General features: G+C 45.4%; 1 protein-coding gene across 1 annotated transcript in view; it reads left to right on the forward strand.

Annotated features, from left to right (window-relative positions):
- AKAP12 (A-kinase anchoring protein 12) overlaps window positions 1-18,710 on the forward strand; it is a 102,960-nt gene that overhangs the window by 41,546 nt on the left and 42,704 nt on the right. Inside the window, exon 2 of the mRNA XM_043592613.1 lies at window positions 15,225-15,339. Coding sequence (XP_043448548.1) covers window positions 15,225-15,339 — 115 coding nt within the window. The remainder of the gene's footprint in view (window positions 1-15,224; window positions 15,340-18,710) is intronic.

Here is an 18,710-nt window from a genome sequence, read left to right on the forward strand (position 1 = left end):
TTCTCAGCAAACACAGCACGGCACTCTGGAAAACTCTGTGTTGCTTTTCTCGTCTGTAGCACGTTTTTCTCCGCGACGAGGCTAGAAATATTTGGAGTAGAACATTGTGGAATAGCAGTTGTTGGTTCTTTGCTAAATCACATTACCTTCGTTCTCCTGAAAACAAGACCAGCAGTCCTGCTTGTTCGTTTCCTTTTTTCACATCACAGGGCCCACAGACTTAGAACTGAAGTAGCAACACAGCGATCAGTACATTCACTCGGTGATCAATAAATGCACTCTCTCTGGATTTTTTTTTTTTTTTAATCAGCAGTTATTTTAAGCAATGTGGTTCAAAGGCAGTACAACCACTAAATAGGCATACTGATAATGTATGTTATTTAACTTTGATCTCAATTATCCTCCTGATTAAATACTTCGGTTGGGCAAAGCTTGTAGTAAACTTAAGGTCTCATTTCCCCTCGCTGTAGTCATCCACATGGTGTAGGACCTGTAAGAGGTGGTAATTTGTGGGCTGCTTAGAACAAGCAATTAAACCAATTCATCAGGATGGGAGAAGAGCTTATAAGACACCCTCTCCAACTTTTCCATTTCTGCCTTTCTTTCTTCGTATATACAGGTGATAGCCCTCTACCACTGGACTCTCGCTCAATCCCAGATGTCTATTTTGGTTTGCATAGTGGAGTTAATTGTGCCAAGTTCGGGTGCTGCACATTTTTCATAACTTACTCCCTCTCTGAAGTTTCTGATGCTCATGGCTTAGGGATACATTTTTGGTTAGAAGAAATAATCCTAGCGCCTAAAGGTTTTTGAACCTTAAAATCTATAAACTTTACTTCAGGTGATGTTGGTTTCCTCCTTTGTCAAAACTGTTTACCTCTCAGGTTAAGAAACTATCCAGCCTTTCTAAGACATACAGTGGATTTTAGAACTTTTTGTATTATTGAATTCCTAAGCAAGGATGCGATAATGGTATTTTGCTACCTAATGCAGATCCCTTTGAGAGAGTCTTTTTTTTTTTTTTTTTATGTTTAGTTTTGAGAGGGGAGGAGCAGAGAGAGAGGAGACACAGAATTTGAAGCAGGCTCCAAGCTCCAAGCTGTCAGTGCAGAGCCCAACGCAGGGCTCGAACCCATGAACTGTGAGATCCTGACCTGAACCAAAGTCAGACGTTTAACTGAGTCACCCAGGCGCCCTTCCCCACCTTTGAGAGGGTCTTAACAAGAGACTAGTTACTCGAGTTTGGTGTGTAAGGATTAGGTGGGAATTGGGCTCCTGATTTCTGCAACTACATTGGACTTGATGGTACATGGATCAAAAGGAAAAGGCATTAGAATAGTCACATGCTTCAGAGCACCAGTCTTTTGCTTTTAAGGTACTCATCTTCACTGTTCTCTTCACATTAATATTTTGCTTAATTTGCATTTGGGATCTGCAGACAACAGTGAAGTCAATATGGCAGGCAGTTGATTCCCCCCATACATCTTGCAGGTGCAACAACTCCGAGGAGGAAAAATAACCTGTCTTAGACATTCATCATATGGCATAACACTAGAAAATGTGCTTTAAGGATCCGTATCCTGAGATGTACAATTTGACAAGATCTGGAGAGCCTCACCCCACTCTGAGGTCCACACTCAACCAACCAACAGATGTTAGCTGCCTACTAGGGTTTAAACATGGACCTTCAGCATTGCTTAGAAGCTTAAGATGAAAGTCATTAACCTGAAAGTGCGGCTTGTTTCCTGTCCTTCACACAACAAAGTTTTCAACTGTTGGGTTGTTTAGTCTGGTCTGTTCCCCCCAAGTGGACACACCGGTCCCGCCACTTTGAATTTCTGTATTAGATGGGTTTTATCCGTGACCCAAAGGTATATAAGTAGGACCGTGTTTCCTGGTTTAGGGAAGTTGGCGGGGGGGGGGGGGGGGGGGGGACAGTTTAAGCTCCCCCCTTTTCTGATTCAATGAGGCTGAGTAGTGGTTCTTAGCCAGGAGTGTTAGGATCACTACCCAGAGGGGACACGTGTTCGGTAGAGGCCACCAGCAATACCTCCTGTCCTGTGATTCCAGCACACAGGAGGATGCTGGGGCTATCAGCGTGCCAGAATCCTTGACCTAGGATTCACATGTTTCTGTGGTTTTATCGAGCATCTCTGTTCTAATTACGACACAGACCTAAATGCTGTGGGAGCTGCCAAGTAAGCCCTTCACGTACTGGAATCCTGGTGGACCATCTTCACACAGCGAATTGCTGTAATTAATTGGTAGGTGGTACTTTTCATTCCCTCATGTCCAGCAGAGATCTTATAAATTCCCTTTGTCTGAAATCAGCACGGTTGATCTCCTACCTCTACCAGATTTAGAGCTCTGTTTTCTTTCACATACTTTCCCAGAGAACCGAAGATCTTTAGTACGTTTTAAAACAACTGTAACTCCTTTTTAAAGGAGGGGAATATCCGACTGAAATGTTGTGTGTTAAAGCATATGGCATTTACTCTGGTGTCTTTACTTAACGCGGGCTGTTAATAATTGCGGTCTACGAGGTGGGCAGGTCATTTTAGAAAACGTTACAGTGGGGCACCTGGCTGGCTCAGTTGGTAGGGCGAGCGACTCTTGATCTTGGGGTTGTAAGTTCGAGCCCCATGTTGGGTGCAGAGGTTACTTAAAAATACAATCTTAGAAAAACTTGCAATGATTTCCTCCCTAGTGGTTCAGAATGCACACTACAGAGAGTTTTCCCAAGATCATTTGAGCCCAGCATACTTCTGAGATAATGCCTGGTACAATGGCATTTGATAACGCCTGGTGTACTGAGTATTGATATTTCAAAAGCCTGAGCAGTTGGACGGTGTGTTTTCTTTCCGTGAGGCTGGTGGGTAGGGAGCCCCATTGACTCTAGCGGATGGTACCGACATGCCCACCCCCTTTTCTGGGTACTTCAGATTAACTCAGTCATGTTCAGTGTCACCAACCAGTAAGGAGATACTTTTGTTTGTTGGTTTTGTTTTGCTGAAGACAGGAGTGGGAAGAAATAGCGCGGAATTAAAAGCAAGCAGAGGTTTTATTTCGAGATCGGGTGTTTCAGGGCATCTTACAACTTTAAGGTATTAAAAAATGTTTTTTAATGTTTATTTATTTTTGAGAGAGAGAGAGAGACACAGCCCGATGCGGGAGGGGCAGAGAGAGAGGGAGACACAGACTCTGAAGCAGGCTCCAGGCTCTGAGCGGTCAGCCCAGAGCCTGACGCGGGGCTCGAACTCACGAACCTGAGATCATGACCTGAGCGAAGTCGGTGGCTCACCTGACTGAGCCTCCCAGGTGCCCCCCAGGGCATTAGTATTTTAAGACGTGGAATTGCCGCCTCACCTACAGCAGGGCATTTTTCAGGAGGAAAATCAAGATCAGCCAGAGGTCTCCTAAGGTCATTTCTCAGATAAGGACATCTCGTTTTTAGCGGTCACTAGAATCACTCTTGCCCCCGAGTATATACTGTTCTCGATTTCATGTGGTATGAAGAGCTTTTGGTGCAGTGTTTATACAATACTCTGAAACATTAGAAGCACTTCTTTTCTCTCTTTAAAGGCTTCCTAGTTTAAGGGCCTCCTTTTTTGTTGTTTTTGTTTTTTGTATCGTTTTGTGAATCGCCATGCATCTTTTCTAGATTCATGGAATACAGAATAATACAACAAACCCCCGTACCCATCCACCAGCGTCAGCTGTGACCAACATGTTACCAATCTTAGTTTTGTCAGATTGTAGTTTTTACGTTATATTTGCTTCTCTTTTTTTTTTTTATTTAAAAAAAAAAAATTTTTTTTTTCCAACGTTTTTTTATTTATTTTTGGGACAGAGAGAGACAGAGCATGAACGGGGGAGGGGCAGAGAGAGAGGGAGACACAGAATCGGAAGCAGGCTCCAGGCTCCGAGCCGTCAGCCCAGAGCCCGATGCGGGACTCGAACTCCCGGACCTCGAGATCGTGACCTGGCTGAAGTCGGACGCTTAACCGACTGCGCCACCCAGGTGCCCCTATATTTGCTTCTCTTAAAACAAATACAAGATCTGGTGTCTGCAGACCTGTCATTATAAACATAATAGCTGAAGACTTTGTCAGACTTTACAGAATTGAGCTTTTTGGGAATCTTAAAAAGAAAAACCTTTTTACCACTCTCGTTCTCGTACGTTTTCTTTCTGCAACTCGGAAGTGGAGTGTCCTTGGGGTGGAGACAGCCTCTTAAGGCTAACTTGTTGGGAGGATGGCTGTAGGGGAAGGCGTAGAGGGATTCAAGAATTCAATCCAGTTAGCTTTCAAAAACCAGGGCTGTAGCTTGTGAAAATTTTTTATAAACATGGATTACGGATGGAGTCATCAGTTTCTATATTTAGCTTTCAGCTTATTTCTAGAAATTTAAATTTTTGTTTAAAATTTTTTTCTAGTTTATTTAAAACTGAACTGTTGGCACAGAGCCCGACGCGGGGCTCGAACTCACGAACCACGAGATCATGACCTGAGCCGAAGTCAGACACTTAACTGACTGAACCACCCATGCCACCCCTAAGGCTTATTTTTGAGGCACACACACACACACACACACACACACACGCACGCGCGCGGTGAGCAGGGGAGGGGCAGAGAGAGAAGGAGACACAGAATTCGAAGCAGGCTCCAGGCTCTGAGCTGCCAGCACAGAGCCTGATGCAGGGCTTGAACCCATGAACTGTGAGATCATGACCTGAGCCAAATTCAGATGCTTAAATTTTTTTTTTTTTTCAACGTTTATTTATTTTTGGGACAGAGACAGACAGAGCATGAACGGGGGAGGGGCAGAGAGAGAGGGAGACACAGAATCGGAAGCAGGCTCCAGGCTCTGAGCCATCAGCCCAGAGCCTGACGCGGGGCTCGAACTCACGGACCGCGAGATCGTGACCTGGCTGAAGTCGGACGCTTAACCGACTGCGCCACCCAGGCGCCCCCAAATTCAGGTGCTTAAGTGAGCCACCCAGGCCCTCCAATTTCTAGAAATTTTAAAACAATTTCTGAAATTCTCTTTGTGCTTGTGTTTACTAAAAGGGAGGGATGAAATGGTTTCACTATATTCAGGTCCATTGCTGTTTGGACAGTTTGGTTCTAGAGTGAATATAATGTTTGGAGCTATGGCTGTTGACTTGTGTGAAATAAGTCTTCAGCCATAAAGATGGTCAATTTTTTTTTTTTTTTTACCTTTATGTAAGCTCTGCCTCCAAATTGAGGCTTGAACTCATGACCTTGAGATCAAGGGTTGCATGCTGTAACAACTGAGCCAGCCAAGCGCCCCAAGATGGTCAACTTTTTAAGCGGCGTTGACAGATGGGCTCATTAATCCCCATGCAGCCATGTATACGTGTGGTGGTGGGGAGGGTCCTGTACGGTCTCCTGCTCACAGCAGGATAATTGTGTTTTGCTACCTGAGGGTCAGACCCACCAGGAACCACCCCGGGCAAAAGAGCTTACATGTCTTGAGTCAGCGTTTCCTCTTGACCAAGTTTATTCCAAAGCTCTGGCCTGCTTACTAGAGGGGTGCCCTGTGTCTTGAGCTATAACCCTGTTTTGTGTGCAAGATCGGGTATCGTGAGATGCATTTTCTGTAGACACATGGCTGTATCTAATTTTTTTTTTAACGTTTATTTATTTTTGAGACAGAGAGAGAGACAGCATGAATGGGGGAGGGTCACAGAGAGAGGGAGACACAGAATCCGAAACAGGCTCCAGGCTCTGAGCTGTCAGCACAGAGCCCGACGCGGGGCTTGAACCCACGGACCGTGAGATCATGACCTGAGCTGAAGTCGGACGCTTAACCGACTGAGCCACCCAGGCGCCCCGAGGAGAATTTCTTAAAAGTTGGCTCTAGCACAATAGAAAAATACTGGAGTAGATCACGGGTGGATTTGGGCAAGTGGACTGAGACACAGCGGCTTCCGACACCTTTTCAATTGAGGAGAGCTTTCCCAAATATTGCTTCACTTGAAACTCAAGACGATCTGAAAACCAAGATGGTCTTTGTCCCCATGTATATAGTTTGGAGAATGAGCCCGGAGGTCAAGTTCCATAGCTAACAGGAGCCATACTGTGCCGTTTGCTGTTTCCTCCATACTTCCTGTGGTTAAAAAAACAAAACAAAACAAAACAAAAAACAACTCGGGTGTCTCTCCTCTGCTTAGACCTTTGTGTCAACTGCCTTGCCCCTCTCTTCCTACCCAGACCATTAGACAACTAGAAGGCTTACAAGCCTTTATGCTAAATGTTGTGTTGAGTGCAGAGTGTGGACAATCCAGAAAGAACTCTTGAAACTTTCTTTTTTGAAAAAATGTTTTAATGTTTATTCATTTCTGAGAGAGAGAGAGAGAGAGAGAGAGAGAGAGAGAGAGAGAGAGAGACAGACAGACAGCACAAGGGGCGGGGGTTGGCAGAGATAGAGGGAGACACAGAATTCGAAGCAGGCTCCAGGCTCTGAACTGTCAGCACAGAGCCCGACGCGGGGCTCGAACCCACGGACCTTGAGATCATGACCTGAGCCAACATCAAGAGTCGGACGCCTGCCCGACTGAGAGACCCAGGAGCCCCATTAGATCACACTTATGACAGCAAAAGGCATAATAAAAGCAGCTGCAGCTTAGATTAGTAGTGGCCTTAGTAAGAACGTGTCAGGGATGCCCCAGATACTCTGTGAGGTAGATACAAATGAATTCTTATCCCATTTTTACAGAGAAAGGGAGGTAGGAGAGGCTAAAACGTGTGGCCCAAAGCCACAGATCAGACCCCGCTCTCCTAGCCACCTCCCATTTGCTGGCCTGGAAGGAACCCCGCCCCGTTTCAGCCTGAGACAATGAGGGGACAGTTCTAAAATGCCAAAATGAGGTACTCAATCTTGCCCCAGAGAGTACCAGTACCCAGTTCTCCACTCTGCTTCTGAGCCCACTGTGTTCTCTACACTTGAGGGAATATGGATTAGTTTGCATGACCAAATGCCTGAAATAGGATTTCACTGTTGCATTTCTGTCTTAAAGCAGTTCTGTTTTCTCATGAAATTCATGTGACTGGTAAGAAATTAGAATTACAATGCTTCCCTGTAAAGCAAAATTTTCTTAGTGGCCTCTTGCCCATTCTAAAAATAAACAAACCGAGACAGAATATCCAGCGAAGGAAAAGCTCTCCCACCCCCCAGTTGTAAAAATCATCATGTTACTTAGATAAAGAACATAACATAGAAACATAGAACATAGAAACATCGGAACATAGAAAAGTAGAAAAATAGGGGTGCCTGGGTGGCTCGGTTGGTTGAGCGTCCAGCTTCGGCTCAGGTCATCTCACGGCTTGTGGGTTCGAGCCCCGCATCGGGCTCTGTGCTGATGGCTCAGAGCCTGGAGTCTGCTTTGGCTTTCCGATTCTGTGTCTCCCTCTCTCTCTGCCCCTCCCCCACTCAGGTCCTGTCTCTCTGTCTCAAAAATAAATAAATATTTAAAAAAAGAAAAGAAAAGTAGAAAAATAGAGGGTATCAAATATTCATGGTTCCTTCCTCAGTGATATTTTGATATATTGCAGTATGAACGGTATGGTAATGTTGCTGTTTTCCAGTATGTTCTTGTATGTATTTGTAATCATTTTATATGTATAACTGTTATGTTCGCTCTTTTTTTTTTTTTAACTTTTTTTTTTTTTTAATTTATTTTTGGGACAGAGAGAGACAGAGCATGAACGGGGGAGGGGCAGAGAGAGAGGGAGACACAGAATCGGAAACAGGCTCCAGGCTCCGAGCCGTCAGCCCGACGCGGGGCTCGAACTCACGGACCACAAGATCGTGACCTGGCTGAAGTCGGACGCTTAACCGACTGCGCCACCCAGGCGCCCCTTATGTTCGCTCTTTAAATTGAATATCACAACATAAAGTACATCCCCATACTATTACACACACTTTGTAGGTAGTATTTTTAATGCCTGCGAGATGCACTATAACCATGCCCTAAATTTTGGATATTTAGAATTATTTCTTAAGTTAATTTTTGTAATCTTTTGACTTTTGTCCTCTTAGTGTTTTTTGCAGTGACCTTAACTGTAGGAATTAGATCTATTTAATTTAATTAAGTAAAGTGTCTCCTCTTCTGTGCCTTACTCTGTGGCCTAACAGTTTATATCATGTTTAGAGTTGGGTTTACATAGCTTTCTACTTAGATTAGTTTGAAATAAAAATGGCTACTTTTTAAAAGAAAAGCAAACCTTTCAAAACCCATAATTCTGTTGGTGTTCTGTAATTGACCTCTAAATTAGAAGGAAACTTTTAGCTTAAACATAACCCAGGCTGGCTGGTATTGTCACGATGACTTTTTTTTTTTTTAAATAAATGTTTATTCAGTTTTGAGAGAGAGTGTGTGAGCAGGGGAGGGGCAGAGAGAGAGAGGGGCACAGAAGATCTGAAGCAGGTTCTGCACTGACAGCAGCCAGCCTGATGCAGGCCTGGAACCTACGAACTGTGAGATCGTGACCTGAGCCGAAGTCGGTCGCTCAGCCAACAGAGCCACCCAGGTGCCCCGACAATGATTTGTATTCTTGCAGCCTGTGTCACTTTTGTGAAATGGATTGACTGGGGTTTTTTCCTTCAATCAGAAATTCTGCTCTTAAGAAACTCAGTGCCAAGGCAGAACATGCTCGCGTTAGGCCGTGTGTGCAGCTCAGGTCACCTGGGGTGAGTCCCGGCTTCCCCACATCTTGGCTCAGCCCCTTGGGTGCAGTACCTCTTCCCTTCTGCTGGCCATAAAGTGGGGGTGATGGTAAGAGTTTCCTTAAGGTGGACGGTTAAATTAGCAAATGTATATAAACGACATTGGTGATATGGGTCCATAATACATGTACTAATATATCGGGAGCCTCGGGTAGCCTGGTGTAGAGCTGTGATAGTCTTGGCTGTGTCTTCGTCAATATTTTTGGTTAATGGTGTGGCCGAGGGGGTTATTTAAATGGTAATCACATTTGGAGATCATGTGAACAGACGGGTGAAAGGTCCATGGGATCAGTTTGGTCCATTGCTCAGAGGATCTGAAAAGGTTTGTGAACCCTGGAAAGCCAGGTTATTAGCACGTGATAGCCTCAGAATCTGGATTTTAAGTTTCAAAGCATTTTCACCTTTGCAATGATAAAATAAATAAAAAGGAAGCCATGCCTTCATATAATATATATTAGTTATGCCTCAAACAAAGCAAAACAAAACTGTGTCTCTTCCCCAACACCCTTGCAAAGGGCAGAGTAACTAAAATTCCAGAGGCAGCATTTGTTAAAGATTTTGTATAATGTTGTTACATTTTTTTTTTTAATGCTTATACAAACATCCGAGGGAGCCCTCCCACCCCCATCCTTCTCTTTCTCCCTCCCTATAAGTGGGTTATTTTTGTCTTATTTTTTTTTCTATTAAAAATTTTTTTTTTAAATGTTTATTTGTGTTGGAGAGACAGAGAGAGACAGAGCACGAGCCGGGGAGGGGCAGAGAGAGAGGGAGACACAGAATCCGAAGCAGGCTCCAGACTCTGAGCTGTCAGCCCAGAGCCCGACGCAGGGCTCCAACTCACGAACTGTGAGATCATGACCTGAGCGAAGTCGGACGCTTAACCGACTGAGCCACCCAGGCGCCCCTATTTTTGTCTTATTTTTTTTTTTCTCTTTTTTTTTTTTTTTTAAATTTTTTTTTTTTCAACGTTTATTTATTTTTGGGACAGAGAGAGACAGAGCATGAATGGGGGAGGGGCAGAGAGAGAGGGAGACACAGAATCGGAAGCAGGCTCCAGGCTCTGAGCCATCAGCCCAGAGCCTGATGCGGGGCTCGAACTCACGGACCGCAAGATCGTGACCTGGCTGAAGTCGGACGCTTAACCAACTGCGCCACCCAGGCGCCCCTATTTTTGTCTTATTTTAAACACATAAAGGAATCAAACATTCTCTATAACTTGCTTTTCCCACTTAAACTGGAGACATCTACCTATGTCGGGGTGTCTAGGTTGACCACGTTCCCTTCGATGCTGTTATGTGGGTTGTGTGCTGTGTGTCATGGTCCCTATACCTGCGTAAGGAGGGAAAGCCATGTCTGCTAGGATAGTGTGGTGGGTGGGTATGCACATTCCAATTGTTTCTGGCTATTTCCAAATGGCTTCCCAAAGACATTGTTTACGGAATGATAGTCTCATCTCTATTTTCTTCTATTTGACAATTTTATTTTTATTTATTTATTTATTTATTTATTTATTTATTTAAATGTTTATTTATTTTTGAGGGAGACACAGAGCACGAGTGGGGGAGGGGAAGAGAGAGAGGGAGACACAGAATCCGAAGCAGGCTCCAGGCTCCGAGCTGTCAGCACAGAGCCCGACGCGGGGCTCGAACCCACGAACCGTGAGATCATGACCTGAGCCAAAGTCGGACGCTCAACTGACTGAGCCACCCAGGCGCCCCATATTTGACAGTTTTAAAGGTTTCCTTCAAAATGCTCTATATTAGAATGGAGAAAAAGACATTGAAGAGTTTTCCTTACAAGTTTTGTCAGGGATTTAAAATCCCCCCAGATCATCTTTTTTTCCCCCAGATCGTTCGTGCGTGTGTCCCTGTCATACTGACTCGCTTCTGGTTGCTCCTGCTCACATCCACCTAACATTCCGTTTCTGGGGCTTTGCCAGAATTGCACTGGTTGGAACCTCATTTACTGCAAGTAGGGCAGGACTGTGGGGGACAGTGTCACCTGTGAAGGTCAGCTGATCATCCGATGAGAACATAGACAACGAGGGTCACTTCTGTGGTGAAAGAAGTTGCTTCAGCAGGCTCGTCGCCTCTACCCCCAACATCCCGAGAGCTGTCGAGAGCCCATCTGTTTTGTTCATTGTTTAACTCATTCATTAAAGAGCTTAATTCTCCTGGGGCCCCTGGCTGGCTCCATCAGTGGAGTGTGTGATCCTTGACCTCAGGGTTGTGGGTTTGAGCCCCGTGTCGGGCGTAGAGACTGCTTAAAAATAAAACCTTAAAAAAGAGAGAAAAGAGCTTGAGACTCCCACTGCTTACTCTGCAAAGGGGCTCAGAGCAAGTCGTGGGCAGTCCTGTGGAGGAGGAAGAGGAACGAAGTCTGGTAGTTTCTTTCTGCAGTGTCCCGGCTGCCATTTTGGAGATTCCAAAATCTTATAGGAACGAGAGGAAAATACTGCTGCTGGAGGCACTGAGGTGTTTTTTAAAGCTTGTTTAGTCGTAATGTGGGAATGCTTCACGGGAATAAACTCTGGCTGACCCACTCAAAGGATATAAGCTTGAAAACATTTAGGGTTTTGATTTGCTCGAAAGAGGCGTTTACGCTTTTTGAAGCACAGATCCAGTGGGAATAGAGGTTTTCTGGTGCTCACTATGTTCAAATGCGGAGAGCATGTCTTTTAAGTCTAGTGTCTACCTCTGTGTTTGTACAAGTGTAGAAGTAAGTACAGAAGGGTTGGAGAAAGCTCAGTGAGGAAGCTTCAGAATGAAAGAATGGAGTAGAAATTTCCGCTTTTTCTTTTCTGGAAACTTGAGTCCCGACGCTGCTTTCCTCCCTGAAGTAGTGACCCGTAACACTACATCTGGCTCCGACATTCACCTCCCGTGTCACTAAGTTGTGCGACTGCCTCCTTCAGTGTAACTGATAAATCAATCCTTGTCTTCTGTGGGCATTTGAATTACAGGCAAAAGAGAATGGCTGAGTTCACCTCAGATAGGTGCTAATTGACAACGAAATGCATCCACTGTGTATGAAATAATCAGGCATAAAACATGTATTCTCCCTTTTTAAAAAAATGCTTATAGATACATATACACATAAGAAAAGACAGAAAGGACTTAAATGTTAAGGAACAGTGGGTTAGGTTTCTTACAATTTGAGGTGACCTTAATTTATTGGTAACTCTCAGAAGCACCTGAACCTTTAACAATAGTATCAACTGTGTAAATGGTTGGGGTTGGGAAAAAAAGGAAAACAAAAACACTATTTTTGTCACAGACAAAAGTGAGTTTTTCCTTCTACAAGATTATGTAAACAGCATCTCCAAGCAAAACACAGAATGGTGGAAATATCCGAATATGGCTAGGAATGAAGTCCCATTTTTGTGTGGAGTGTTGGTGTCTCCTGGGCTGTGAATGTTCACTTGGGGGGTATCACCCGTGGGGGTCAAAGCTTGGGTGGCCCACTCGCTTTGAGACTCAAGCTATGCTTGTAACAAAATTGGCTCAAAACTCAGTTTCAATAATATCCCTGTCATATATTGTCTGGTACCAACGTTAATCCATCAAGTGCTTTTTGCAAATAGGGACAGGGTCCTGTGGTCACTGGAAATAACTAATCCGTAATCATCACATACTTTGGGTGTAAGGAGGGCTAGCAAGTAATGTCAGATTTTAAGACTCATCTGATGTTATTTGATGTACTTCATTATATGTATGTAACATTTACGAGGAGAGGAAGGTTTGTGCCTGTGTCCTGTAGATGTTTTGCATTTAAAAACACTCAGTTTGGCTCTGGGTAAAGATAGCATGAGTTTGACAATTCGTAAAGAATTACGAGAACTCTTCCAGGAATTATAGAAATTCTGTAGGATTCTAAACGGTAAAACTTCAAACTGTTGGTTCCTAAACAAGGGGCACAGTTGCCCAACGTTTATTGCATTGAAAAATTGAGGCATTAAAACTGCTTTCTTGGGGCGCCTGGGTGGCTCAGTCCGTTGAGCGGCCGACTCTTGGTTTTGGCTCAGGTCACGCACAGTCTTGTGGTTTCGTGAGCTCAAGCCCTGCCTGGGGCCCTGCGCTGGCAGCACTGAGCCTGCTTGGGATTCTCTCTCTCTATTCCTCTCTCTCTCTCTCTCTCTGCCCCTCCCCTACTCATGCTGTCTCTGTCTCTCAAAATAAATAAACTTCAGACAACACACTGCTTTCTCATGTTCCCCATTTAGTTTGCACATCATGGTGCATGCACATCAAGCATTTTTTAGATTGAAGATCCACGGGATTTCTGCGGAGCTCGCAATAATACACGTTCCCTGCTTTCCTCCTGCCTCTTCTTCACGTTGCCAATCAAATCTGACTTGGACGTGTTCACACAACCAGTGATATTTAGTCCAGATACTCTTAAAACGCTGACCTTTTTGCTAATGGGCATTGTGGAGACCTCCCTCCCCACCCCCCACCCCCCACCCCCACTTTTGTCTTTAGGTTTCATTTCAGACTCCTATCTTTCATAGTTTGGTAAGAGCAGACTTTAAGTGGAAATGTAATCTGAGCATTCTCATAAGTAGACTCAGCGTGGGCATTTTGAAGCCGACTCTTCCATCTGGGGAGTAAGTATTAAAAAGTGCAGTGGTATTATTTCAGGAGGCAGCCCGTGCCGCCGAAGGGCAGCTTTGCTGGGAGCCGGCAACAGCCAGGTGAAATCAATTTAGCTCAGTTCAAGACTTCCCGATTGACGTGTCTTGAACCTGCTGTCCCTTCAAGGCTGCGATCAAAGTCCGTGGTTTGGCCAATGTGCTCTGCTAGCCTGTAAGCAGCACGGACTGATGCCAAGGGGAGTGGTGGGCCCGGAGATTTCTTTGGGCTGGGCGGGTCTGGAGACTGCGGAATGCTCTTAGTGCCATTTTTTTTTTTTTAATTTTTTTCTTAACGTTTTTATTTATTTTTGAGACAGGGAGAGACAGAGCATGAGCAGGGGAGGGGCAGAGAGAGAGGGAGACACAGAATCCGAAGCAGGCTCCAGGCTCCGAGCCATCAGCACAGAGCCCGACGCGGGGCTCGAACTCGCGGACCGTGAGATCGTGACCTGAGCCGAAGTCGGACGCTCAACCGACTGAGCCACCCAGGCGCCCCTCTTAGTGCCATTTTATCGTTACGCACCGCAACAGGTCCTTCAGCAATCTGTAGCGCTGTGGAAAAAACCCTGGAAGTTCTTGGTGGGGAGTGCTGGCCTTCGGGCTGTGGTGCTTCCGTCTGAGCTGTGGGATCTGTGGCCAGCCACCCCCCACCCTCTGTGATCCCACTGGGTTCCAGTGTCCTCTGCTCTAAAATGGAAATAACAGCACCTGCCTGCATTGGTTTTCATATACTGGGAAATGTGTGCGGATTGTAAAGCATTGTTGACATCCTGAGGTTCCTAAATGGTTATTGAGCTATTTTTGTAATAGCCTTAACACTTTTTACCTATATTCTCAGGTTTAAAAAAATAATAATAATAATATAGGGGCGCCTGGGTAGCTCAGTCGGTTAAGCATCCGACTTCAGCTCAGGTCATGATCTCCCGGTCCGTGAATTCGAGCCCCGTGTCGGGCTCTGTGCTGACAGCTTGGAGCCTGGAGCCTGCTTCGGATTCTTTGTCTCCCTCTCTCCCTCTCTCTCTGCTCATGCTCTGTTCATGCTCTGTCTCTGTCTCAGAAATAAATAAACATTAAAACAAAATAACGGTATATCTATATGTCTACTATTTTTGCAACTGAAAACATCATTTGCATAGGGTATTCTCCGGGTTAGAGGACCAATGTCCATTTTAGTAACATTTTAAAGAAAAAACTGACTCGGAAAAGCATGTGTGACGCATCTCTTCTTTGTTCTCTTGTCTCTGAGTACACTGGTCTTCAAACCATGGGGTTCCTAATTTGCCTCCCTTCTCTGCCTCCCCTGCACCTTTCTTTTCTCATACGCCCATCACGTGGGAACTTCAGTCTCAGCTTTATCCGTACTCCCTTTTCTCCCAACACCCCATAGGTCGGGGCTCCTCTGTTTATTGTGACTTGTGTTTCTCCACCATGACAGTTTCCATAATTGTTTATTTACATGTCTGCCCTTTCGCCTGGGAAGGTCATATTGTCACTTAGGTATATCCTGGTCAAATGTATAACCTGCATCTAAACACAAGGAAAAACGTTGCTTTAAAGAAAACATTTTTTTTCTTGAAGTCTGCTTTTGATGGAAGTTTGTAAGCTCAAGGGGGCTGGGGCCACACCTGACTTACTCGTTGTATATTCGATAGGACTGGGCTGTATGTCAGGGATGGCATTTAGGTGAGTGAATGGATGAAGGAGTGGTGCACACATTTGCCCTGATAAAACGCCGTATCTGTGCCCGGGACCTTTTGTAAGGTAGCGGGATCATGCAGCGTAATAAAAGACTTAAATCTTCATCGTCATTGAAGTTTACATGGTTTTGTTTCCCGTGTAGCTCCTCCAGAAGAATGGTCAGCTGTCTCCTGCCAATGGCTTAGCTGAGGAAGAAGATTTCAGCCCCCAGGAGGGAGCCCTGAATGGCCAGGAAGAAGAAGTCCCTGTCACAGATGGTAAGCTGCCTCTTCGGGCTCTGGGCGGAAGCAGGGACTGGAGGGTGGACGACACCTGCAAGGAATCCGTGGAAAACAAGGAAAACAGGCCTGGGAAGAATATAGAACATCCCGCCTGGGGTTGCCTGATTTCGACAACAAAAGCGATCAGTTGGTTCCAAAGGGAAGTATTTCTCTATACTTAGGTGTCGGAGTGAAGTCACGTTGCATGTTTCTTAGATATTTTTATCTGGAACTTTTTTTTTTGCCTTCTCTCAACTACTCGTCTGGTGTTCACTGGCGTTCCTGTGAATTCTTGTTGGAAACCCCAGAGTCGTGGTTGCTTTAAGAGTCAGTTTCTCTCACTCTGGAGAGTAGCCTCCTCTCGCACAGATTTTTCTAGTTGTGTATGTTTCAGGATGCACCCTTCTCTTTGCCCGTGTTTTCTAGCTCTTGAGACTACCAGGTCCCACCGGGGTGGTTACTAGAAAGCGAATCTTTCACCACATTGTCACCTAGTTCGAGTCAGCCCCCGCGAGGTAGCAAGGACCATGGTTTAGGGTCATTAGGGTCAGAATCAAGTACCTTGACCGAGCACCCTTCTCTGTGGAAGGGCCACAGGTTGAAGAAGAAACTTCCTGTGTCTCCTTTCATTCAATCGTAAACAAAGGGATAATTTCACAACCACTCTAGAAGATATATGAAATGATGATTTGGCATGCAGTGAATTGTGTCTTCTATGCAACATAAATAAGACAAATGTAGGGGAAAGCCCCATGAGAGGAGACTGGCCATGGCCTTGGTTAAATGAGACTCTCCTAACATGTGGAACCTGTTTCTCTTCTTGCTCAATACCCCCATGGAGCTACTTCAAGCAGCGAGCTGCTTTTGAAGTTGGTGGGAATACTGATCTTTATATAACACCACAGGCACAGTATAACGTTAGAAATATATACAGTCTCACAGAAGGGAGGATTTGCATGACCCGGTGTGAAAGTTTCAAATCATCTCTACCAAAATAATTGGAATGGCCCCAACTCAAATTCCAAAGGCCCGGGCTTTGTCCTTCCCATGGCAACTTTTGAATCGAGTCAAGCCACAGCAGGTTGGGAGCCTTCTGTGGCCAAGCCAACTGTGCTCGGTGCTTCAGGGAAGATGAACAAACTGAGAAACGACCCACCACTGGTGGCGGGGTTGGGGGGGACGACAAGAAGCGGGTCTATAGCAGGATCAAAGGAAGGTCAAGACAGAGCAGCGTGGTGGTTATCGTGTGAGTTTTGCAAGGAGTGAGAGCTGCCCTCCGTTCTGGTGGTGCAGCCATTTGAGATCCAAGGGTGGATAAGATCTGGGGACGGAGGCAGGGTAGGGGTTAGGTTTGTTGACAAGGGATGAGAGCCAGAGTGAGTAGAATAATAACAGCCAACACTTCGCAAGCTTTTCCTCTGGGTCCTGGATCTGTGCCTTTTGTGCAGTGTGGTCTTTCATGAGGCGGGTACTATTGTTCTCAAGGTTCAAACGCAGATCAGCAGATTCTCAAGCGTGAACTCTTAACTGCTGTGCCTTCACTGTGCTGAGCACGTCCAAAGCCTTGTCCGTTAGGACAGTGTCTTCTGAGCAAAGAATAGAACGAAAACCCAGCAAGGAAAGTGTACTAGATAACCGGGCTGTGAAAGCAGAGTGCACTTGAGGAATATTTAGTAGCAATGTGGGATCACTGAAATACACCACCAAGGGAGAGCCTGGCTCCGGCAGGCTTCCTATCTGACGCTGGCTGATGGATGTGATCAGCAGAAGGCAGAGAAGGATCAAGGACATGCCTTAGCAGAAGATCATTCCATTGTCTCCCTGAGCTGACCTAGGCTTCTGATCATGGCCTTGGGGCTCGAGCAAATCTCCAATACCTCCCTGCAAGAAAAGTGGCAATTAATATACCTTGCCCTTCAAAAGGCCTGAAAAGGCCTTGTCACCTACGAAAAGACAGGCAGGGGGCCTAGGGCTGCAAAGGCCACCACCTGAGGCCCTGCTTTTAGGATGAACTGTCATTCATTGACTTACTAGGGTCTCCAAGGGAGCTTGGTACACTGGTTTTTTTCTCTTCTCCCTTTTACTTGCCTGGCACTGTAAATACGGACAGTCTTTAGGGCAAATTATTAAAAAATATTTTTGGGGCGCCTGGGTGGCGCAGTCGGTTAAGCGTCCGACTTCAGCCAGGTCACGATCTCGCGGTCCGTGAGTTCGAGCCCCGCGTCGGACTCTGGGCTGATGGCTCAGAGCCTGGAGCCTGCTTCAGATTCTGTGTCTCCCTCTCTCTCTGCCCCTCCCCCGTTCATGCTCTGTCTCTCTCTGTCCCAAAAATAAATAAACGTTGAAAAAAAAAAACAATTTAAAAAAAAAAAATATTTTTTCATGCTTTTCTTTTGGGCAGTGATAGCCTAAGGCTATATTTTATGGTTATTTCCAGAAAATCTCTTCCCCAGCGATGCTTACGAGAATGTAAACAAAGGCATGATTTGGTGCATAACACTTAATTGTAGGATTTGAGGGACCCGGGTTTCCACTCCTGTCCACAACAGTAAGAATAGATCTGACCCGTCTTGTTCCCTTGGAGAATTGACCAACAGTGTTGGTTCTGCCATAAATGGATCAATTAACGGGAGAAAACTGTGAACAAGGGCCATTCCTGCTAGAGGTTTCTTAATGTTTGTTTATTTTTGAGACAGAGAGACAGAGTGTGAGCGGGGGAGGGACAGAGAGAGACACAGAATCAGAAGCGGGCTCCAGGCTCTGACCTGTCCGCACAGAGCTCACCGTGGGGCTCGAACTCACAAACTGGGAGATCACGACCTGAGCCGAAGTTGGATGCTTAACAGACTGAGCCACCCAGGTGCCCCCTGCTAGAGGGTTTTTAACTTAAAGTGGCCAAGGGGCATCTGGGTGGTTCAGCCTGTTGGGCATCTGATTTCGGCTTACATCATGATGTCGAGGTTGTGGGTTCGAGCCCCGCATTGGGTTCTGTGCTGACAGCTCAGAACCTGGAGCCTGCTTTAGATTCTGTGTCTCCCCTCTCTCTTTCTCTGCCCCTTCCTTGCTTGCTCTCTCTCTCTTTCTCTCTCTCTCAGAAATAAACATTAAAAAAAAAAAATTAAAGTGACCGACTATATTTAGACAGAGCCAGAAGTGAAAATATTTTCTGACCTTAACTTGCTTGTTTTCTTGCTAAAACCAGGAATAGTGGTAATTCAGAACCCATCTTCTTCCTAGAATGAAAATGGAATCCTGTTTCCTTGTCAACTTTCCATAAATGACACAAAAAAGGAACTTCTTCCTAAATGCTAATCTGTGCAGCAGGGTTAAATATGTATATAGGTATTTTGTAGAGGACTTGAAGGTTA

This window comes from Prionailurus bengalensis, chromosome B2 (assembly GCF_016509475.1).
Source record: "Prionailurus bengalensis isolate Pbe53 chromosome B2, Fcat_Pben_1.1_paternal_pri, whole genome shotgun sequence".
NCBI classification, from domain to species: Eukaryota; Metazoa; Chordata; class Mammalia; order Carnivora; family Felidae; genus Prionailurus; species Prionailurus bengalensis.